This window comes from Drosophila innubila (genome assembly GCF_004354385.1).
Source record: "Drosophila innubila isolate TH190305 chromosome 2R unlocalized genomic scaffold, UK_Dinn_1.0 1_C_2R, whole genome shotgun sequence".
NCBI lineage: Eukaryota > Metazoa > Arthropoda > Insecta > Diptera > Drosophilidae > Drosophila > Drosophila innubila.
In genome coordinates, this window is record NW_022995374.1 from 23,042,238 (window position 1) to 23,067,913 (window position 25,676).

The 25,676-nt window shown below is 37.5% G+C and overlaps 1 protein-coding gene across 2 annotated transcripts in view; it reads left to right on the forward strand.

Annotated features, from left to right (window-relative positions):
* The window catches only part of LOC117785650 (neurogenic protein mastermind), a 46,633-nt gene that overhangs the window by 5,845 nt on the left and 15,112 nt on the right, over positions 1 to 25,676 (forward strand). Inside the window, exons 2-3 of one of the 2 annotated variants that reach the window (XM_034623782.1) lie at positions 540 to 976; positions 1,530 to 3,536. In XM_034623782.1, coding sequence (XP_034479673.1) covers positions 965 to 976; positions 1,530 to 3,536 — 2,019 coding nt within the window. In that variant the 5' untranslated portion in view covers positions 540 to 964. Of the gene's footprint in view, positions 1 to 329; positions 977 to 1,529; positions 3,537 to 25,676 lie in introns of those variants that run through there. The other variant, XM_034623783.1, reaches the window with a different exon arrangement.

Here is a 25,676-nt window from a genome sequence, read left to right on the forward strand (position 1 = left end):
TGATTTAAATGTGATTGTTTTTCTTTTGCATTTCGCTTTTCGTTTTCGTTTTCTTTTCTTGCCTTTTGTTTTGCCTTGTAGTCTTCTTTTTCATTTTTGTTACACTTGCGTAAAAAAGCGCAGGCAACAAGCAGCAACAGCAACAGCAGCAGCAGCTAAACAAAAGCAACATAGCGACGTCGCGCCGCAGTCAGCGTCGCTGTTGCCACCCGCTCTCTCCCACACTCACTCTCTGCGTTGGTCTGGCCTCTTCTCTCTCTCTCGCGTCTCTCTTTCTCTCCCTGCGGTTAAGTTCAGTTCAGCTCAGTTTTGTTTTTGTATTCTGCTGCTGATTAGAAGTGTCTTTGAGTATTTTGTTTTTGTGTTTGCACTTTGCATTTCTTCTTTTTGTTGTAGCTTTATTTCTTTTCACTTTTGTCTTTTGTATGTTTTCAATAAATTGTATTATTTGTCAACTCAGCGAATTTTAATTGCCTTTTGTTGCTGTTCTTGTTGAACTTTTGTGAAGTGTTAATCGAATTGTCGCTTTTATTATGCAGCTGCCAAATCAAATTGCAATCAAAAGAACTGAAAAGCACACACAAAGAATACAAGATTATACACGGTGTATAAAACAAATTAAGCAAAACACTTCAACACAAAATATCGAAAATAAAAACAAATCAAATGCGCGCACGCAGCAAACGCAACAAAATGCAACACTGTCGACGCCTGGCAACACTGTCGACATTCTACAACACTGGACGACATCGCAACTATTATCAAGTCTAAACCCAAAAAAATCAAAACCTTAAAGTGACAAAACTCTCTTAATCACTCGCAATCAGTTTCAAACATAGACTACAATTTTCAACACTCAAATCTATGTAAAACTCATCTCAACTCAATTCTTAACTTGTAAATGCTATAACTATCGTATAATATCTTGCCTAGCCGAGCATAAGAACTAATAAAAAAAATATCTATGAATATTTGGGTAAGCTTTACTTAAGATTTTACATTAAATGCAATATTGAATAAATTAATAAATATATTGATGTAACATAAATGTATATTAGATATAAACTCCAATATGTGCTAATCAGTGTTGTCAAAATTTAGTCCGATAAAACCAGCTAGTTGTAAAAAAAATATAAATAAATGAGTATGTATTTTGAACATTTTGAAAATTGCAAATGTCTGGCATTAAACTAGAATAAATAGGAATACATTTTAATTAAAATCAAAAGTTGATCACTTTTAGTACTTCTGTTTACTTATCGGTTTAAAGCTTAAAATATCATTATAGAATTATTAGAACTGTCGATTTTTCTTGGAAATCAATTAAATTAACTCGATAGATAACCAACAAAATTATCGAGCTAAAGTACTCGATAATCGCTTCTGCGAATATCGATTTGTAGATATTTCAACGTATTTTTACATCACTAACAATTATGAATAAAATGTCAATTACTTAAGTAATTAAATGATGGATTTGAATATATTTCTAATTTGTTTTATTGTTCTCTTCTTTTCATGTAATGCAGCAACAAAACTTCCGAAAACGATCAGCGGAGGATGTTGACAATGGCGCCGAGAACTTTGAACCGCCGCATAAATTGCCCAATAACAATAATAATAACAACAATAATAACAACAACAACAACAGCTCAAGTGGCGTTGGCGGCGGCTCGGAGAATCTAACCAAATTCTCAGTTGAGATTGTACAACAACTGGAGTTCACCACATCGGCGGCCAATTCGCAGCCGCAACAGATTAGCACCAATGTCACTGTGAAGGCGCTGACCAACACCTCCGTCAAGAGTGAACCGGGTGTGGGCGGTGGGGGAGGCGGTGGCGCCGATCAGCAGCAACAGCAGCAACAACAGCACCAGCAACAACAACACCAGCAACAACAACACCAGCAGCACCAGCAACATCAGCAGCAACAACACCAACAGCAGCAGCACCAACAACAGCAGCAGCAACACCAACAACAGCAGCACCAACAACAACAAGGCGGCGGTCTGGGTGGCCTCGGCAATAATGGGCGTGGCGGCGGAGTTCCTGGCGGTGGCGGTATGCCCACAGGACCCGTCGGTGGTGGCGTCGGCGTCGGCATGGGACCCAACATGATGTCGGCCCAACAAAAGTCCGCTCTGAGCAACCTGGCCAATTTGGTGGAATGCAAACGGGAACCGGATCATGATTTTCCTGATTTGGGTTCGCTGGACAAGGATGGGGCGAACGGACAGTTTCCGGGCTTTCCCGATCTGCTGGGCGATGACAACTCGGAGAATAATGATACCTTCAAGGATCTCATCAACAATCTGCAGGACTTTAATCCCAGTTTCCTCGATGGCTTCGATGAGAAGCCGCTGCTGGACATCAAAACCGAGGATGGCATCAAAGTGGAGCCACCGAATGCTCAGGATCTGATCAATAGTCTCAATGTCAAGTCCGAGGGTGGATTAGGCCATGGCTTTGGTGGTTTTGGTGTTGGCATGGGCCTAGATCCGCAGTCCATGAAGATGCGTCCAGGTGTCGGCTTCCAGAATGGACCCAATGGCAACGGCAATGCTGGCAACGGCGGTGCAGGAGCGGGTGGTGGCAACGGCGGTGGTGGACTCATGTCGGAGCACTCACTGGCTGCCCAGACGCTCAAGCAAATGGCCGAGCAGCATCAGCATAAGAGTGCAATGGGGGGCATGGGCGGTTTTCCGCGTCCGCCGCACGGCATGCAGCAGCAACAGCAGACGCCTCAGCAGCAGCAACAGCAGCAACATGGTCAAATGATGGGCGGTCCTGGTCAGGGACAGCAACAGGGACGCTACAATGACTATGGCGGTGGTTTTCCCAATGACTTTGGCATGGGACCCAATGCCGCACAGCAGCAGCAGCAGCAACAACAGCAGCAGCAGCAACACTTGCCACCGCAGTTCCATCAGAAGGGCCCTGGGGCAGGACCAGGCATGAATGTGCAACAGAACTTCTTGGATATCAAACAGGAGCTCTTCTATTCCTCACAAAACGATTTCGATCTCAAGCGTCTGCAGCAGCAGCAGGCAATGCAGCAGCAGCAGCAGCAACATCATGCACAACAACAGCAGCAGCAACAGCATCCCAATGGCCCCAAGATGGGTGTGCCTATGGGCGGAGCAGGTAACTTTGCCAAGCAGCAGCAGCAACAGGTGCCGACGCAGCAGCAGCAGCAGCAGTTGCAGCAGCAACAACAACAATACTCGCCATTCAGCAATCAAAACGCCAACGCCAACTTCCTCAATTGCCCGCCACGTGGCGGCCCCCAAGGCGGCAACCAGGCGCAGGGCAACATGCCCCAGCAGCAACAACAACAACCGTCCCGTGGCCCCGGCGGTCCGCAATCTAATCCAAATGCCGGGCCTGGCGGCAATGCGGCGAATGCAACACAGCAGCAGCAACAGCAGCAGCAGCAGCAACAACAACAGCAGCAGGCAACAACAACAACATTGCAAATGAAACAAACGCAACAACTGCACATCAGTCAACAAGGCGGCGGTGCTCACGGCATTCAGGTGAGTTCAGTTAACACTCAGTATAATTATTACCATCACTCGCAATTGGCCAAAGTCTTACATGTTGCTGCTGGCATAGCATAGCACGCCAGCAATACTCTCTATATCAAGTAGAAGTGCCCCCTTTTATAACGGTGCTTAGCCAATAATATAACGCTACTTAATACCATTGACACGTATGTAAATTTCCTATGCATATTTAAGTTATCAGCGTAACGAAGTCAACAGCTTTGACGAAAAATCCAATCCGACATTGCCAAGCAACAGCAACATCATCAGCAGTTGCTCAGCAGCGACGCTGGCGTCGACTGCGCTGCTGGCGTACGAAGTGTAAAGTTTCGACCATAAGCCGTCATAATATAACCATCCACAATTGACATACAAAAGTCGAACGAGCAGGAACGATGTTGTTAACAGAAGCTCAACATTTTGGGGGTTGCTCTCATTGTTGTATGTAGAATTCACTCGCAAATTCACTCAAATCAGCTCATTTCTCTCTATTTCTCACTCTCTGCGTCTCTGTGTCTCTGCACTCAATCTCTCATTTACCCCACTCGTTGGGTGTTTAACCCTCCTTAGCTTCGTCCGACCAAGTTTATCTCTGTCCATTAATTTTACCACACATCTGTTCATAAAATTGTCAGTCGACCTGGCGTTCGGCTCAGTTGGTTGCTCGTGTCTCGTCGGAAAGCAGCAGCGGCACCAGCTACAGCGGCAACACAGACGTAGACGGCCATGTGCGCCATTTTCATTACGTGCCACACGACTCGCAGCAACAACAGCAAATAGTCAAACAAATAACAAGAAATACAGTTATTTTCGTTACGTTGAAGATTTGATGCTCTTGCTTAGCGCTGTATTCAATTTTTGACCGATCTTTTCTTTCAATGACATCTATACGATATAGCAATACAATTTTAGTCAAATTTGTTCAGGATGTCCCAGTGTGAGCCTGTGAGTTTGCTTGGGATATCTCCAGAAAATAACAGAAATTTACATACTGAAGCGTAATTTTCAAACGACTGTTCCTTTGACAGCGTTATGATATATAAAACAGGACTATAAACACAATCTCTAAGATTGGTTGAGTTTCTACCTGAGCGTTTCTATCCCAGTTATATAATATAGTGATCTTATCCGGTAAAACGACGGTCCTGTACCAAGTTTCATTAAAATACTTATATTCAATCTTGAGACTAACTTGCTTAAAAACAGACGGACAGGTTTACACCGACACATCTCGTCGTTTTGATCAAGAATATTGTATAAATTCGCCTTTTTTAATACATTACACATTTCTTGACAAAATTAAAATACCCTCTGTAAGGGTATAAAAAAGAAACTGACCAAAAAACATGAATACTCGTAGTTGTTGCTGTTGCTCTATTTTGGCTAGCAATGAATTCGTTCCTTCCATAGCACAAAAAAGATGATAAAGTACTTCGTCAGTTCGTCCTTTCGTTGACTTCTGGCATGAGCAACATGGAAGGGACACAGATTCTCATTTCCGTTCACAATTTGCCCCAAAGGTGGCTCAAATCATAGTTAATAGCTTTGAATACCTTTGCAGTATTCAAATGAATGAAATATGTAATTGCGATATGTATAAAAGAAAAAAAAAATTTATTACATTTCAAGTAGCTTCTCACTTATTCCTATGTGTATAATTATTTACTGCATATTTATGGATGTACTCAAATATTCACTTAGTTGAATTTCCATTTGGCTTGATAATAGCTAGGACCAAGTTAAGAATATTTTTCACTTACATTCGACTATTCACTCATTTATTTTGAAAGAATATTTCATTAAAAAAACTGAAGCTATTTTAAAGAAAATTCCTGATTGAACTCGTGAGTGCATTCATTTCAATAACTAAAGTTTTTTAATAAACAATGAGCTAATATTAATATTCATGAAGACACTCAGAAGAGTGTTCGCTTATTCACTCAAATTTTAATGTTTGCTAATAATATTTTAGTTATTGTTCATTAGAAGTTAGTGCCTTCACTTATTCAAATTGACTGTTGTATTGAAACAAATTCATAGCAAATGAAGTACATTGAGATATTCCCTATTCACTTGCTGTCATTTGGCAAACTGACAAATTCAATGCACTTTGGGCGCGTCAATCAATCAAATCAACTTTATTTTCTTATATACTTTGTGCTTACAGCTGCACACATATAACATAATAGTATGTGAATATATAGCAACCACACAACACATCGAGAAATGTTATTCAAATTTCTTTATTCATATCTTAATGCATATTTCCTTCTTTTCTGCTAACTTCTTTTGTCTGCACTTATGCAATACCTCATTTTGTCGAAACTTCTATCTCTCTCTCTCGCTGTCTCGCTGTCTCTCTTTATCGTTTTCTCCATCTTTTTCTCGAGGGTCTCATTACAAGTTGTGCAGGTTGCTTTGACTGAACTGAAACTGAACTGAAACTGCACTGAGGCAGGCTCCTCGCTCAAATGATATTCTTATATTCCAGTTGGAGCACATGCCCTACCTAACCCATATTCATTATCCGCTCCAAATTGTTTTCCTGTTATTTCATAGCAGCAGCAGCAACAACAACAACAACAACGATGAGGACGACGACAACAACATTTCATTTACAAAATGAAAGTGCAAAACTTTTTAAGTTAAGTTTCATGTCGCTGAGTAGTTTTCATCAGAAAAGCACCCAAAAAACGAGTAGCGAACACAATCCAACAACTCGTTGCTCTTGCTGTAGCTGTTTTAGTTGTAGTTGTTGCTTTTGGCTTTGCCTTTGCGAAAGGACACGGGTGAAATTTCCGTTTTGCGCTTTAGTTTGTCCACGGTCCGAGCGAAGCACCGACCAAGCTCAAGTTTTCCCATGAATTTCGTTCATGCATTACCAAGTGCCAGAGCCTTAACCTCAATACCCTCTATCCCCAACCCCCAACCCCCAAAAGCATCCCCCCATCCCCTCCTTGCCGCACTGGGTGCACATATAGAAATAGTTGTAGAGTCCAAGTTCAGGCCGCAACGAGTAAAGTAGATTGGCAAAAACTTGTTGACGATTGAGATTGAAATTTGCTTTAGAGTTGCAGCCCGTTTTTCGAACACCCCTTAAATTTTCCACCCTGCGGACATTAGCGTCCAGTTTTTCGAGTTTCAACACGCACACACCCCCTTTATATATAGTTCTCTGGCTGTTGCTGTTTTTTGGAATCCAACGCATTGACTTTTAAGCCAATCCCCAAAAGTGTTTAACTGGCGACTTCTTATCTTCTGGTCGAACGAACGTCTCAAGTCAACACGTCTAAACACTTGGGTCTAACGATATATTTGCATAGGTCTCATTAAGATCCCCAACAAGAGCGTGGCCCATGGCAACCCCTTAAAAGAAGCAACAAAAACAAAAACAAAAACAGGCTAACATTCTCTAGGCAAAATATTGTTTCATCAAACGACTGAGCAACACTGAGTGCAAGAAATGAACACGCAGCGTGTAAAATGTTAAATGTACAATAAATAGTACAACAACATTAAGTGTAAGAAAAAGAAGAAGAGCAGCAGCAAGTCCAGAAAAGAAAGTAAGAAAAACCACGCAAATGAAATGCAAATAAATCTCTATGGTAAATATTTGCCTAACGAGCTTTTTAGAACATTTACCCTCAAACGACAAAGAAAGGGGTTGAGGCCAAATCTGTATATCGTCGTAATGGAGTCCAAAGAATTATCAATTCATATGCAAGAAATTGTGAATTTTTTTTAGGATAGATAAATGCCATTTAACAAGATTAAAGCAGATAGAGCTTTGCTCTATTTACCGAAGAATGTTAGAAATAACAGAAGTAAATATTGATGCAAGGCAGACTTGTTTTGAATTGTACTATGAATACAAATGAATATTTAATTAATAAATACATACACATAGAGATTCTTTCGCTGATGTATTTTTAGTGCATTAAAAATATATATATACGTATATAAATGAAAAAAAAAACTTGATTCCGTCATGCGTCATGATGTACGCTATTAGAATTTCCTTAGAATTCACTCTAGGGTGTAAATTTCCAACGATTTCCTTAGACATTCATTACTATGACCAAAATCTTTTCGCTATTTGATTGCAATCACGACTCTTTCAAATTTAGTTTTCATAGAAATCTTGCAAAAGATGTCATTGATTAATATTCCAAATTTCGTAGAATCTCTGTATGAAGTCTAAACAATCATTTTCTCTCTTGATTCTTCTCAATTTGCCTTTTAAAAGTTTCCAATGAAATCTGAGGTCGAAAAATGCTTGAATGCTTGCACTTAATTATATTTTGTATTCTCTGTAAATTGTATATAGTATACTATTATTAATAATTTGATAAAGTTAAGAATCCAGCAAATATTTTGCCATAACACTCACTGTTCAAGAAAACGACTTGCTGTCGCTGCTTTGGTATTCTTCTCTCCCTTTTTCTATCTCTCTTTTTCGCTCTCTATGTCCATAACATAATGCTGGCAGCAACGTCGACGTCAACGTCAACGCCAACGTCGACGACGACGTCAACGAAGCCACATGACAGCAGCAGCAGCGTCAACGACATGGATGTTGGCGTCGTTGGGTCGTCGTGTAAAAGTTCAATGAATTCAAAATGTTCACATTTGCATGTCCTGCTTTAACTCGTTAAAATGTGAGCAACAACAACCACATTGCTTGCCAATGTAGTTGTTAACAGCCAAAGAATTTGTATAAAATAAAATAATGCACGAATAAGTAGTATATCGTATGTACAACAACAACAGCAACAAAAGCGACCTTAATAATAACAACAACAACTGCCGCTACAAAGAGAAACAACATCAAAATGCCAGAGCGCACAAAAGTATGCAACGGAAATGTGCGAAACGTGAAAATGTGCGGAAATTATATTTTCAAGGGTGCAGATTTGAGTATCACCAGTTTTCAGGTCTCTGTTTTTGTTGAGAGTTGGAGTGTCAAATTTTTTACGACTTTGCCCCGCCAAGTTAATGAAGTTCCAAGATGCGAGCTACACATGCAATCCGCCTGAGATGAAGTAGAAGACTAAGAAGATGGGATGCCATTGAGAAAAGAACACAAAATTGTGTAAATGGCCCATTGTAATGGCTCTCAGTGCTGTATCGGAATATCAGAGGGCAATAAATAATTTATAACCATAACGTAACAGATCTAGAGCTTTTGTATGCCCCTCCCCCTGCCTCTGCCATCCAAATGTAATGGCCAACTCAAGAGTTGAGTCCAAAAACGACAAAAAACAAATCAACTCGTGTGAGTCGTGTTGCAAGCCGAGTTGAGATTCGTTTTCACTCCGATGCTCCGACTCGGACTGTGGCTCGGAATGCGCCGGCGTCGAGGCAATAAAACGAAGTAGATATTTTAAGGGTAACACGACATATTCGACACCCTGTAAATAGAAAATTAAAAATATATAAATTGGGATATTTATTAAAATTGATGTTATAATCAAGCATGACTAATTAGATATCTTATATGAAAGCATGCAGATATCTCTTTAATTGATTTTTACTACATACTAATTACAAGAATATATTAAAGCTGAAAAAATTAAGTTTTCATTTTAACTGGTCATCCTTTATGCCCCTTTTTATGCTCAGCAAAGTACTGGGTATTACAATTCCTTAACTGTCTTTTGGGTGGATGGTTGGCAGGGTGGACTGTCACTTGCGAGGAAGGGAAGAAGCAAGGGAAAGAGAGCTTCACAGGAAAACATTCGAATTGTTTAACAAACTCGTGACATAATTCGTTTGTTATGTCTTTGAGTGTGCCACAGCTTTCTTCGCCCCTTCCCATTTGCTCCCCTTTCACACACTCTCGCTGTCTGTCCAGTAAGGCGAATTGAGTTGAAGATTATTATAAAGTTATGCAAAAGTGTTTAGAGGGTTATTCCTTGTGCTGCTGCTTCCGTTTACCTTAGCTGTTTAGTTGCTTAGGTGATGTTTTTTTTTTGGCAAATAATGGAGACAGTTTTAGTTTCCAATCAACGGTGCTTTGTTTTTGTCTTTGTGTTGGGATTCAATTGAATTTTAGGGGATTATCGAAAACTTTGGCAGTAATTTGTTGTTAGCGAGAATCACCTAAAATGTTTACGATGCGAAACTTTAACAACAAATTACGAACTGAACAAGCAGCAGTTGCCCTAGAATGCTATAAAATCTATGCCAGGGTTGCCGCCACATTGATGTTGCATTCATAATTCAAAGCCTCCCCATTTTCAATCCCTCCTTTTGTTGTTGTAGTGGCCCCAATTTAGGTACATCCTATCAAACGCGACCCCGCCATTTTGTTTTAGGCTGCCATTATACAACGCATTTGATGCTCTCAAAGGTCACATTATTTACCTTTTATATTCCCATTCGTTTGGTTGGGCCTCTTGCCCCATAACTGTAACTGTAACAGCAGCAGTCTGGCAGGCACTGAAGTGGGAGGGGGTGCTGTGGGAATTGAGTTTGATGATGGGGTTTTTTTTTTGGCGCATCGCAATATTTGCTGAAATTTTTCGCGTTCGCTCTTTTTTTTTTTTTTTGATATTGCCAGTGCTGCCTGCCAAGAAGTTTCGTAATATTTTCATCAGTTTTCAATCAATTTTCGCCAGGTGTTGCCACAGCGTTGATGCTGTTCAAAGAGATGCTAGCGGCGTTTCAAAAGGGTATACGGGAGGAGGTTAAATAATGAAGTTTCTCAGCAAGAGAGTGAAAGAGGAATTAGTAAGGTTATCACTATACATATCTGGATATACCTATAAAATAAATGATAATATCGTATAAGAAGAATTGATCCTAAATGCATCGATTTTTATAAAACTAATTCTTCAAATATTTGCATTCCTTAAAATCGTTTTATACATATCTGGATATACCTATAAAATAAATGATAATATAAGAAGAATTGATCCTAAATGCATCGATTTTTATAAAACCAATTCTTCAAATATTTGCATTCCTTAAATTCATTCCTTTTCTTTAGATATTAATTCTATACGAGCTTTGCTTAAAATTTTATTTTTCTATGGGATGTTTTAATCGAAACTATTTCTCTATCTCTTTTATTTTTAAGATAACGCAATTGCAGCTTAATTTCAAACTCTCAAACTTCTCTTTAGCTATTTTCCAAATGGTTAGCTTTTCCTTTTGGGACTTCAGACCAACACCTGGATCTGGACCTGGACAGCGGCTACCTATACAATCCCCTTAGCTTACCTGGCAATTGCTTCTCTATATGTATGTGTGTGTGTGTGTGTGTGTGTGTGTGTGTGTGTGTGTGTGTGTGTGTGTTTATATAGAAACTGTATGCTACATATTCCGTTTACTTCATTCGCTGTGGCATAAAATTTAATATTTGCGCGTGAGCTTAACCCCAAGTTGGCCCTTACCCACGTTGCCTTGCTGCCACAGCATTGCCGCATTTATCTATCGCCTGGCTTGTCAGTGTGTGTGTGTTCTGTGTGTGTGTGTGTGTATGTGTGCGTAGAGTTCTCATCGTCGTTGTGATTATTATGCCATGTAATCTGCTTCATATAACAACGCAGTGACGACGACTACGATGAACGTGAAGCGTGGCAAGTGGCAAGTACTTTTAATACTTTCACCTTCTCGAGGTGGCAGCCCCCAGGCCAAATCGCTGAGGGCCCTTTGGGAATTATCCATACATATTCATCGCGTTTGTCCCCCCCAACTTTCACACACATACAGTCATGCATCTTCCTGCTTGTATATACATATACATATATAAATATTTCAGTTTTTAATCTATTTTAATGGATATTATTTGAAATGAACGAAGAAACTTCTTGCAAGTGAGTTGTTTAGGTTTTACATTTTACTTTCTATAATTTCTTGTCGCCATTTGTTTGTCTCTCTCACTCTTTGCACATCTTCTCCCTTCTTCTTTTACCTCTCTTCTTGAGCTAAGTTTAATTTTCCTAATCTGGTCATAGCCGAACCAACAGACAAATCGGACGCGGCAAAGTATGCAACACTTTTTGCTACGCGCATCTCTTTGACTTCTTGTGTCTGTATCTCTGTGTATGTGTGTTTGTCTGCGTATGTAGTTGTTCTATATGTGTATGCACTCTGCAAACAGCTCACGTCGCATATTTATAGGCTGCCAGGCATAAAAAGCGATTTTAACTCGAGCTCGAGCCGTTTGCCAAAAGATTTACAAAATGTTTTGCCAGTTTTCTCCAGAGTTTCATATGAGTTTGTGTTGTTTTTTATTATATACCCTATATATCACCTACCGCCAAAATTAGCTTGAGAGCTTTGCTATTATATACTTAAAATGTTTATGCATTTAGTCAAGCTTATTTAAAATAAGATATTTTTATTTAATAAGAGATGGATTCCTTGATTAATTAAAATTTAATTATATATTAAAAATTTTAATAATGATCATTCTTTTTAACACATTTTCTCTGAAATTTTAATTTAATTTACCATTTATAAAAAGGGTATCAGTCGTCGGTAGGGTATCATCCGTCGCCTACTCAAATTTGCATATCACAAATATTTTTTTGCCTGTCTCAAGTCAGTTTGGCTTAACTTGCAGCCGCATTTGTTTAGGCCAGCTCAAAGTTTGTTATCACCGACTGCAGTTGAATATTCAAATTAGTTTTTATTTATTTTGTACTAGACCAAAAGAGCAAAACAGTTTCAAATAGATACGAATATAGACTGAGATGAGGTTACTATATCAAAAAGTGTTTGCACAATTTGTTTAAATTTCATGCCACTCCAGACAGAAATTCATATAAAATTTGTAGGTGTGCTTGTTAGTGTGTGTGTGTGTGTGTGTGTGTGTGTGTGAAACATGCAAATAATAAAAATCATTTTATTCTTTGCAACTGTCAAAGGCAGACAAGCTCAACAAACGAACGGGTTTAACATTAGTCAAGTGCAAATGGTTACAAAGAGACATAGAGATAAAGCGCAAGACAGAGATTTAGAGAAAGGGCAAATGGAGAATAAGCGAGGTGTAGTTGAGGGTAACCAGCATTCTCACATAAGCAAACCAAACACACAACATTTGAAATTCCATTAAAATTTGTTGCTTTTGTCACAGAATTTTACACTTACAAACAACATACAAACAAGCAAACAAACAAGCGAGCAACACCAACAAACACATGCAGCATTAAAGAACACTTGGAACGGCCATTTTGGGGGCACCGCATGTTGCGTATACGCAACGTTTGCCAGCCGTGTCAAAACAGCAAAGCTCATTTCATTAACTGCTACCGCAGGACGCACAATCTGTTGCTGTATATTTGGCCATAAATATGTCTGACCTGCACCACCCACAGAATGTTCCCCTTCTCCGAACTCTTCTCTTTCTCTTTCTCTTCCTCTTTCTCACACTCGACATTCACTTGAATCAACCTCCTTGGCAGCTCTAACGACACCTTGGGCCGCCCACTTGGCCCACAACGTTTTGGCCCCAGTCACTTTATCAAATTAATTACTTTTTCAACAACAATTGGATAGGCGTTGGGGTGAGGGGGTGTGCCAAACTGTGTCCAAGTGTGGCAAAGTAAAAAGTTGTGTTTACTTACATTTGCCTTGTTTTATTGCACTGGAATTATAATCAGGCACGCAACTTGATTTCATCCAACAGGATTATCAAAAAAAAACATTATAAAAAGAGTTCAAATATAAAAACATAAACTCTATTTTCTTATCTCTCAAAGAGTTGCAAATCGAATTTGTATAAAATGAATAAAATATATATCTGATCTCTTTAACTTGGGATAGGGATTTTTAAGATCTGAATGATGATAAAACTCCTTTTAAAATGAACAATCTCAACATTAGTCTTTTTATAATCGGAAATATGTAGTTGAAATTGTGTTCACAATTTTTTTATTTTATAATAGTCACTATTAAATGTTTCGATAGTATTAGATAAAATAGTTTTCTTAATTTATGATTAACATATTGGATAGTTTAATAGATTTTAAAATACTCTTTGTAAGAACTATTTATGCTCTTATTACAAAAGCCTTTTAATCAACCATAATTATTAATGCCTATAAAAAGAATAGTGTACTTAAATAGAATGCTTATATGCTTCTCGGAAAGAGTTAAAGAATTGTTGGAGTCATGTGGAGTTGTGACGTCGTTCAGAACAATAAAGTACAGTTTAAAAATAGTTCAAGGAGTTGAGCAACACAATAAACGAGGCGTCGACTGCAAAAATGTCACAAAAGAAAATCAATAACAACGAGACGAGAACTCATTTACTTGTAGAATTTCTCCACGCTCCCAAGCTTAATTTTTTCTACTTTCTTCCAGCTTCTCAAACTTCCCCCCATTCCATGTCGCGTTATTACCAAAGTAAATCAGACATATGGCAAAATATACAAATGAAAAACATCCAATTTCAATTGCAATAAACAGGGCTAAATGTAAAATGGAAAATGTGAGACGGAAATTTGAAAACGGCTCTTAAAAATGTACTCTCGGCGTGATAAAAAGTATCTAGCACATGTGACAAGGACAACGACAAAGCCTGTAATTAAAAATATAGAAGGACGTACAAAAAGCACAACAACATAAAGTAAAACGCACACACACACACACTCCCACACACACACACACAACTGGGCTTTTAATATAACCACAACAAACAGGCAACAGATAGAGCTAACCATCTAGCCCACCTGTCCAACATGGCGTATGTGTAATTTTATATTGTCAGTCGTCGTCGTCGCACTTTTGATCTTTGCAAGAGGCAACAGACAAAACTACGGCCAAGGCATTAAACTAGCTAACGAGCTGGCCCACAACAAGGCGGGTCAGTTGGTTTCGTAAGCACAAGAGGTGCGAAAAGGGGCGAAAAGAATAGAAGAGAGGCAGAAGAAAGGGATAGGAAAACAGTTGCGTGTCTGCTGCTCGTCACTTCAAAGTCCTTGCGCAAAGTAATTGAAAATGTAAATGGTCGGCACGAGTACGAGTGGAGAATGCTGTTAAATACCCTAACACAGATGCGAGTGTATCAAAGAAAGGGTATCTGTGCGTCAGTTACAACCGTTCTTTTCTATGTTATTATCTTGGGTTCAACTCTAATTATGTTAATATCTTAGCTAATAATAAAACGTTTACGAATGCAACACAAAGAAGAATACTAAGAAGCGGCTGTCTCTTTAGAGCGAATGATCTTTTAAGCTGTCGCTGGGGAAAATAGTTAGCCATGTCAACTTATTACAGGGTATCTGCAGTATCTTTATACAAGGTACACTACAATGTTCGTGAATATGAGAGAGTACTGTCCAGTTTCGGGGCCATGTTTTTGTTTAGTCGCCGCATTTGCGGCTTGCCAAATGTTTTGTTTGCTTTTATTATTATTAATTGCTTATTATTTTAATGCATCAGCGGCAGCAACAACAGCAACAACAGCAACAACCCTTTACCATTGTCAGCTGCTGCTGTTGCTGTGGTTGGTCAAATAAATTAAGTAATTAACTTTAACGATTGCCGTTTGGTTGGTATTTATTATTTTTTTTTTTTTTGCTGGTTAAACGGATTTTTTGCTTGGCACTCGTTTTAGTCCCGTTCAAATTTTAGTATGCAGCTTTGGCGCGACGGACACGCCCATTTATTCTTTCAACCAATATCCAAGTCATTTGCATTTAGTGCAAATCAATGGGATATTTTGAAAATTCGCAAACGAAAAACACAGCAAAAGCCAAAGACAAATTTCAATTCATTTGGTGGCCAGTTGAATTTCTGATGAGTTTCAGTTGAGTGTGAAAATGCTAGAGAAGGGACTTTTCAGCTCGATATGCCACAAAGTGGATGCAGGGGACGGTGGGGCTGGTGGTTAAAGTGGAGCAGGTGTCTCATTTGTGCGAAATTTGCAATAATATTTGCTGTATATCATTTGCCCGATTTGTGCACTGCTTGGAGTGCGTGTGCGTGTGTGCTTTTCGACTATTTGAGAAGAGTGTGTAAATAACATTAACGAGTGTTGAACTTTTTAGTCGCGCCTAAATTGACGAATACTAAAATCAATACATTGGAAAAATTGTACAAAATTCCATTTTGAAAATATTCAACAGTTATCCAACATTTTGTTCTCTCGATCGATATTAAAATGCTTATCATCCATTAGTTCATTGAATAGAAAATAGATACATTTTTCTTGAGTTAGTATAGCTCTTTATATTTTGCAAGAATCAGAATTTGTGAGGTTATTTGGAGATGTATATATATATTAATATAAATATATATTTATATTTTTAGTTTTCACATTTTATGTCAATTTACTTAAATAATACCCGCTCCCATTTCCATTTTCGCCTTTTCTCAAAAGCATAAAACATAACTGTACCTTTACATTGTTTCACTCCCAAATACGAGAACGTATAAAAGTCTTATATCACACTTAAAAGCAATTTTCTGCAAGTTTTTTTTCGCATTAGGATGCAACTTGAGTGACAAATAGTTTGGGTATTTCGCTCGTCTAACCCTCGCCCTGCTCTCCACAAGATAGAACTCCACAATTGCAACGATTTCCATGCAGTCTACCGCCCCTTTCATCTGTTCCCCGCTTCCCCGCTTCCGCCTTCCCTCATCTGCAATTGCTTTTGGTCGGCTAGGCACTTGGCACGTACCGTTTGGCATTTTAATATCGCAAAGCTGTTTGTTGGTGAGCCAAAAACGCGCTGTGAGTCAGAGCGCGAGTCGCGCGCGTTTCTCTGGCGTTTTTCTCCGTAAATTGTATCTGGTAGATGTGCGCGCAGATGTTTTGTAGCCACTGCAACTACGACTTGTACACACTTACACACACGTCGCCAAAGTAGAATTCTTCTCATTGCTATTTTGATTTTAATTCGTCGCCATCGCGTCGTCTTTTGTTTTGTTTTGCTTTGTTTTTTTTCTTTCTTTTTCTTTTGCGATGTTGCTATGCAGCTGTTTTATCTATCAGATGCTTATGCTCTGACTCACAGATTCAACTTATTCTTCTGCTGCTGCTGCTGTTTGTCATTATCGTTATTGCGCTGTCGCCTTATCACAATAGAGAGAGTCCGATAAGTGCCTCGTTATAGGCATGAGCGAATGTTCAGCACAAGAGAGATTCTCAGAGATCTCGCGTTTTGAGGAAGTCATCATATCCATAATAATTATGATGATGCCATAAGCCAATTAGCCAGGGCCAATTGCTAAAATTGTTGTTGTTGTTGTCATTGTCCATTCTCATTATCAGTTCGCAATCAATGCGAAAATTATTGCAAATATTGAATTGATATTGTATCTCACGCAATGAATATAATGAGGTTTCTTTAATTAGGCATAAATTGCAATAACCAATTATATTCAATTCTAAACTCATTAACTTGAAACAAGGAAACAAATCAAGACAAGTCAAAGCGTTATCATTGATAGTGCACAACTACAAGATACCCTAAAAAGCCCTGAGAATTTTAAAATTTATTTTTAGCAAATAATCTTTTATCAAAATAACATTCTGCTTAGAAGTTGTTTAAGCTTAGACAAAGGTATGAAAATTTATAGTCTAGGTAAGCCTTTAATCGTAAGCTTTTCAACTTTACAAGTAAGCATCACTTAAGACAAAAAAAATATAACTTTCAAATGTTAATAAATATAAAGTATATTTTTAAAAAGCTTTCAAAGAAAATGTATTTTGTCAAATAATTTATAAATTATTGAATTTGAGAATTACAATTATCTTCCTAAGATTAAACTAAGCATATTTAATTTTATTTATTTAATTTAACATTCCTAATGCTATAAGTACAAAAAAGTCACAAAAATTATTAATTTGAATTAATTTTTTAATTTTTTTTATATCAAAAAAGATTGATGTCTTAGAACTAACTTAATTAATATTTATTAAACATTTCTTAATTAGCTTTTGAATTTATAGTTTATGAAGGATATTTAGAATCTAATAAAATCTAAATAGTAATATATTTTAGATTCTTCCGCTTAAGTGCGCATGAGTTTGCAAGCTTTTTAGTGAGCTTTCATTATACAATCGAAAGCTTTTGGCAAAGTCATTTGCAACTTGTTCGTTACGCTATTGCCAAGCCCATTAACTTTGACAAGCGATCCATTAAAATGCATTCATAAATTTTGCAGGTGTATATTACGAGTGTGTGTATGTGTGGTGTGTGTGGTGTGTGTGGCTATGTGTGTGCAGTTCTTCGTATCATGTTATCCAATAAGCAGGACCTTAAATTAAACCAACAAAGTTACAAATCGAATGCAGTACATGGCCCACAAAGCGGCCCGAATGATTTAAGCGGACAATTCCCCAACCTCCCACGCACACACTCACACACACACGCACTCACTCACAACATAAGCACACACACACACGCACACTCACAGCATATACACATACTTTAATATGTATATATATGTACATATACACATATATATCGAGCTATACTCCGTGATGTAGTGCAGTTCATTTGGGTCTACAGGCGGCAGTCGTTGCATGTTTTGTTGCTTTGTCTCGCTTACTCTTTGTGCCCCTTTCGGTGGCAATGTCGCATGGCTTCTACACTCCGAGGCTCTGCCCTTCCCTGCGCACCCCTTGCTACTGTTTGCATACGGCGTTCTCATGCCCATTTATGCCAAAATTTAATTTATAATTATTGCAAGTTTAATTTATGATCATTGACATGCGGCACACACACACACACACACACCACACACACACATTGAGCTGAGAGTGGGCGAATGGGCATGGTAACTGAGATTGGAACTTCTTTGTCTCTATACTATGTGCCCCATTGGCAGCAAGGGTTTTCCCCCTTTTTACATTGTGTGCTAACTGCAACTGTTTCAAAACTTTCATCACACAAACACACACACACACCAGTTCTCTCTCTATCCTTCACTGTCCTTGTCTTTTTCTCTCTCATATGTGCTGCTTATAGTTGCATCTCTCTCGGGTGCGTGTTGCACACACATATTCACGTTTTCCCTCGAGGCTGCAACTTGAATCCATTGGGACACTCACCGCTCATCGAAAAGTTGCCTGATATGCTTGCAACAGAGCTAATGTTGTTGTTGTTGTTGTTGTTGTTGCTGCCGTTGATTTTCATGTTGTTGAGCTGGTGAAAGTTCTAGTTACCCATGAGATTTGCAATGAGCTACTGTTTAGCCTGGTTAACTGGTTAATCTGAATTCATGTTTTGTTTTAATTTTTGATTCGATTGTTCAAAAATTCAAATTCAATACGTTCTTAGAAGGAAATTGGAAAAGGAAATCTGATGTAATATTACCCTAAAATGGGATTCCAAAAGCTCTCAGTGCTAAGTCTACAGTTAGTCAAGTAATTTTTTCAATCAAATTATAAAATTCACATTACATATTTCTATTGCAAAATAAGATACATTTTTTTTATTCTGTTTCCTTTTTTATACCCGTTTCTTAAAAAATAAGTAAAAGGGTATATTGTGCTCGTTGGAACGTATGTAACAGGAAGCGGGAGGCATCTCCGACCCTGTAAAGTATATATATTCTTTATTAGCATAAATAGTCGAGTCGATATAGCCATGTCCGTCTGTCCGTCTGTCTGTCCGTCTGTCTGTCTGTCTGTCTGTCTGTCTGTCTGTATGAACAACGGGATCTCAGAGACTATAAGAGATAGAGTAACCAAGTTTGGCACACAGATTTCTAACCAAAGTTATTAATGAAGTTATTATTTCAATACAATCACTTAAAAGTATGCATTAGTTTTTGTTGGGTAGTAATTTCGTTAAAGAACTTTAATGTATTGAAATAAGTAACGGATATCCTATGGTCGGGATCTCGACTATAGCCTTTCCGACTAGTTTCTATCTATTTTAGTTTTTTATGCTTTTTTTAACAACTTAAATAAGAAACAGTGAGATTCGTGGTGTTTAACTATTTTTAAAAATAATAATAGAACTACTGTGTTCATTTCATGTTTTGTAAAAAATATTATATAACTTTTAAATTTGGAGCTCGCGTTTCAACTTAAATTTCTTTCTGAATACTAAAACCTATCAAGTTAACTGTCTTATCTAAATCTAATCGCAACATATTTCGATTTTTATCAAGTTGTTAACTTCCCTTTCCGCTATGTTTCATCTTCATCAATTAAAAATCAAATTCGCTTCGCTTTAACGCCCCGCCAAATGAGATTTCTTTTCCCCTCCTTTCACTCTCTATGTCTCCTTTCCTCTCTCTCTCTCGCTTTCTCTCTAGCTGCGTCTGTCTCTTAGCTAGTCGCTGTCATAAATTCGTTAAATAGCGCGGGCACCTCGAGAGCGATAGCATTGAGAGAACGGAACACAGCAGCTAGTTTATGTCACACAAATATCCAATGACAGTTCCCCCAACTTCCCCTCCGCCCTTCCCGCAACAATCTGCCTTGCTCTGCTCAGGACGACACATTCCCTTGGCTTCATTTGGATTTTTTGGCTTCCATGCCAAAATAAAAAAAAATAAGGACAGAAGAAGAGGATAGACAATTCGCGTTGCGGGGTGTTGCGTCCTTTCTTATAGGCGTGAGCTCGACAAGGGAGGAGGGGGGAAGGGGAAGGGGGAGGAGGGGCGGTGTGGGGCGTGTTCTTTTGCTAATTTCATTGAGTCTTCGTTGGGCCGCTGCCAAATGCATTCGATGAGTGGGTGTCTGTTGCTTCAGTTGCTTTCTGTGCACTTTAAGTAACTTCAATTATGGTTCACTTCACTCTTCTTCTTCCCTCTGCTTCCCTCTGCTCTACTCTGCATAATGCAGTCTACTTTTTGGGGCTCATCGCTCATGCAGCTGTACTTTGTTGTAAGCTTAAGTGAAATGCGATTGATCAAAAACTTTCTAAACACATTTATATTTTCTATCATTTATTTAGTTAGTAACAAAATGAAAAATTAAAATTGATCCTGTTTTAAAATACTACCACCACAAATAATGTATCAAATATGTTCCCATTCATCCAGATAATATTTTCAAGATCAAGATTTTAAAATTATAACTCTTATTTGTATTCCCTGCATATAATAGCAGTAAAAATGTAATTAAAATGTTCAGTTTTTATTTTTAAATTGAAATGTAAAATTAATTTTTTAATTTTGCTGTTAGAATGATTTCTTATTTTACACAAAAAATATTAAATGAGCTATTAATAGCATCAGTTACACTATGTGTTTCTTAAAATATAAATTAACATTTAAATTAATTTACTTCAACATTAACATGGTTGATGTTATCCTCAACGTTTACATATGTTAAACGACTTGAGCTGATTGTCTCGCTGTTAGCATAAAATGTACAGCAGTTACCTTAACATTCATGATTTTTTCAACATTGTATCTTTGTTTGTTTCTATTCTTTTCAATTATTTTAAGTGCCGTTCAACAAGTTTGTCTCATTTTGGTTTTTATGTTGATTTAGTGGTACAGTTGTGTTCTCAGCTTTCCACTATGCTCGTCAAGATGGGGCGGGGGCCAATAAGCAGAAGAAGAAACAGCCCCCGAGGCTCAGTTGAAGTTTCATTTCTTTTTGTAGAGCGAATATCTCCACGCTCTCCTTCCATCTGACCGAACACCCACACGCACTCACATGTCACATACTCACACACACACACACACACATACGCACATTGTGGCATAGTCACATATATCATTGTCAAGTCTATATGCAAGGCGGCAGAATCCGCTGCCCTCGCCTTTCCCCTGGCCGTTCTTCCGCTGTCCAACCAGCATTCAACTTGCCCTCTGTTCAAATATCATTCCCTTGACGTCGACAACGACGGCAACAACGGCAACGCGTGGGGCATGCGGCAATCTTTTTGGCTTGTCAAATGCGCATTTCCTGCTTACGAGTCCTTGCTCTCTTTATGTGTGTGTGTGCGTGAGTGTGTGTGCAAGTGTGTGGGTTGCCCGGCTTGTCTCCAGCGCAATCAATATGGCGACGCTGCTGGGGTAATAGCGAAGGATTTACGCGCACGGCTTACAGAGAAAGAGAGCAAGTCTCGTCCCGCTCCTGTTCCCGCTCCTGTTCCTGTTCCTGTCGTGGTTACATCGCCAACGCTAACGCCAAGTCGTCGCAGTTACCTTTAAACTTTTTTATTGATATTTTATGTATGTATTCGTTGGCCATTCGGTGGCATGGACAGGAGGAAACGGCGGAAAAGAGTAGCTGGCATTTGGGCCTGTGACTGGGCTATGTTTGCCCTTTTATGAAAGCTGCTGTAATGATTTGTTTTATGAAGTCGTTCGCTGTTAACTCCTCCTCCTTCTCCCCAGCATCCACTTCTGTCTAAAGGTATATTCTCAATGTTTGTCCAATGACTTTGTTATAGAGTCCTTACAAAAAGATTTCTACAGCTTCTGCCTGCCTGCCTTGAAATGAAATTTACTTCAAATGTGTTGCATCCACTTAATGAAGCGCCTCTTAAATCGATCGCTTTCACTCGCAACAGTCGCTTTCATGTCGACATTAGATATTAGATTATTCATGCTGTCAGCTCACACATATTTCCACTTTCCTTTAAAGCAATCGTCTTCCTTCTTCTTGCTTTTCCCTTGGGATGCAGCTAACTGCTTTCTCAATTGAAGCACAAATGAATGAATAATCCTCTTCAATAATTGTCTTGGCTTTAAAAAGCTTTGAATTTGTTTGATTTATAAGAAAATTAACTTTGCCTCGAATTCCATCAAATTGTTGCGTTCGCTTTAAATTTAAATAATTCATTTTATTAATTTTTTACCAAAGCTGCAAACATAAAAAAGTGTAGAACAATTATAGATAAACTTCTTAATTCAAGGATCGCTGAACCGAAACTTTATTCAGATAAAAAAAAGCGATTAGTAACCGATTCATATATTACGGTTAGTTTCGGATTGTCAATCATTTTCAACAAACTTTGATGTTAAACTTGAATATTGATCTTATTAAGTAGCTCTTTTTTTTTTTAACAATTTAAAAAAAAAAAAACTTTTTCTTATTTGGTAAACCGAAATTCAACAGGTATTTTGAAACTGAAACATTAAAAAAAACCGGTTACCGTTACGAAACTGATATTCAAAGGTGACCTTAATGCAAACATTACCGAAACTTTAATTGAAACCTATATTTGATTCGGTTTAATACACAGTTATTATTACAAAAGTTTTAATTTTCCTGTTATTTTTTTAACAGTTAAAATTATTCAAAAAGCAAAGATTGCTCACATCTGAAATTTAATAATTGTATAACTATTATTTTTGTACTGTTTCAAAATGAAATTAAAATAAAAATACAGATAGCAAAATATATAAAAATAGAAAAAACTTAAAAAATCTTTGCTGCATCTCTTTTTTTGATTTGTAAATGAATTTGTGTTGTAGTTTGGTTTTCATCAAACCTTCTTGACCTTTTTATACCCTGTGCCCATTAAAAATGGGCAAAAAAGGGTATAATGTGTTTGGCAGAATGTATGTAACAGGCAGAAGGAGGGGTGGCAGACCCCCCAAAGTATATATATTCTTGATCAGGATCAACAGCCGAGTCGATCTAGCCCTGTCCGTCTGTCTGTCCGTCTGTCCGTCTGTCCGTCTGTCCGTCTGTCCGTCTGTCCGTCTGTCCGTCTGTTTGAACGCGTCGATCTCAGATACTATAATTGCTAGAGACTTCAAATTTGTTATGTAGGTTCCTGGATACCATACGCAGGTCAAGTTTGTTTCCAATTTTTGATGCCACGCCCCCTTCGCCCACAAATTGAATAAAAACGATTTACAGGCGCAATTTTTGACATAGCACTCCCTAACTGAACAATCAGTTGAGAAGTATGCGTATTTAACGACCCTGAAAATTTCAAAGCGATTGACCCATAAATAAAGTTATTTCGAAATTTAGATTTAGTTGAATAATTACATTTGCATGGCAAATCAAACGTGCGAGCGAGACAGCATGTTCACGTTTATATGCAAGGCGCGCACAAACACAGTAAGAAATAGTACCAATTTTCTTTTGGGCTTCGATTTCAAGTACTATATGACCTAGAGACTTCAAATTTGTTATGTAGGTTCCTGAATACCATACGCAGGTCAAGTTTGTTTCCAATTTTAGGTGCCACGCCCCCTTCGCCCACAAATTGCACCAAACGATTTACAGGCGCAATTTTTGACATAGCACTCCTAACTGAACAATCAGTTGAGAAGTATGCGTATTAAACGACCCTGAAAATTTCAAAGCGATTGACCCATAAATAGCGAAGTTATTTCAGAATTTACATTTAATTCAATAATTACATTTGCATGGCAAATCAAACGTGCGAGAGACAGCATGTAGACGTTTGTATGCAAGGCGCGCACAAAGACAGAATTAGTACCAATTTTTTTTTGGGTAACAAATAAGAATCGAGCGATATGCAAAAATATTATCGATATCATGTAATGAAAATGTTAATGTATAATTTATGTATATACAAATACGCAATTTAATTAAAATATAATTGTATGTATGTTAATATATAAATATGTATTTTTGCATGGCAAAATCCCTATGACGTCACAATTTTCAAGTTAGTCGGGCAGAAGCTGATAGCTATGCATGAAATTGCATGAGAGAGAAAGCGATCAGTTTGCAACACTACTTTTGCATCTTTGCCGAGCACTGAAAGCTGCAAAACAATAATTTTAATTACTTATATTTCCGATTTCTCACACATATATATAATAAGTATATGCTTATTATCATTCTAAAAATTAACTTAACATTTTCCGCTTTAAAAATCTCATAAAATTAGACATTGTCTTTTATTTCAAATTTCGCGCGCACTGCAGCAGCCTTTGGCAGGCTCGAATTTGTTGCGTGAGAGGGAGAGAGTGAGAGAGGAAAATGTGTGCTAGAATGCCAGAATGTAGTTTGTGGCTACTCTTGACACACTCTACATCGATTCCGAGCGATTACGATTACGATTTGCGATTTATCAATTTCTAATTAATATTTAATACGTTTAATATAATACCGAGTGATATATTAGTTCAGTGGTGCATTAACAACGTAGTCTGCAGTGATAAACACAGTGATTAAGAAAGCCGACAGTTGTTCATAGTTTCGCGTGTGTCATTTTTCTGTAATACATATATATATGTATGTACATATGTAGAGTGCGCGCGCGAGTTTAAGTGTGAACTATCGGTGTCGGTATCGGTGTCGGTATCGGTTGTGTTCTCTTGTGCTGCGACCATTGAACTAATAATTATCGCCAGTTATAAGAACGAGAGATATATTAGTTCAATGGTCCATTAATAACATAGTGTAGTGATTTAATAAAGCAGAGCTCCGCGCGTGCAAATACATGTACATATGTATGTATGTATATGTAGTGTGCGCGTGAATTTCTTTAGTCCGTTACGCATTCTGTGTACATTGGTGAGCGCTTGAGTGCAAATATCGGTATCGGTATCGGTTGTGTTTTTCTTGAGCTGTGACCATTGAGCTGATGATCGCAAGTTATATATTTAATTAATAATTTATTTAATATTTATATTTATCAAATTTTATTATTTTATTATTATTATTTTATTATTATTATAAAATTAATAATATTTTTGTTAATATTAATAAATTTTAATAATTATTGTTATATTTTGGAAATATAATAGCAATTATTATTATTTTGCTAATATAGTACCAATTATTATTATTACTTTTTTTATCACATTTTATTTATTTTAATATTTGATATATTTTTCATATTTAATTTTATATTTTTCAAATTGTATATTTAATAATAATAATAATATTTTTTAATATTAATAAATTTGAATAATTATTATTATATTCAGAATATAATAGCAATTATTATTATTTTTTAATATAATATCAATTATTATTATAATTTATTACAATTTTATTTATTTTAATATTTTATATATTTTCGTATTTAATATATTTTTTATATATATATATATATATACTATCATTTGTACATAATTATTATAATATTTTATTAAAATGCCAAGGCAGAAAAGATTGTCAGCTTCCGCTGGGTCTAGGAGACAACAAAATAGAAACAATTTAAATAGGTCAGATTTAGAGTACGCTGAGCGCGAGAGGCAAGATAACGCTTTATCTCAAAGAGGCGTAGGGAAAATGATGAATATGGTCATGTTCAAAGGATT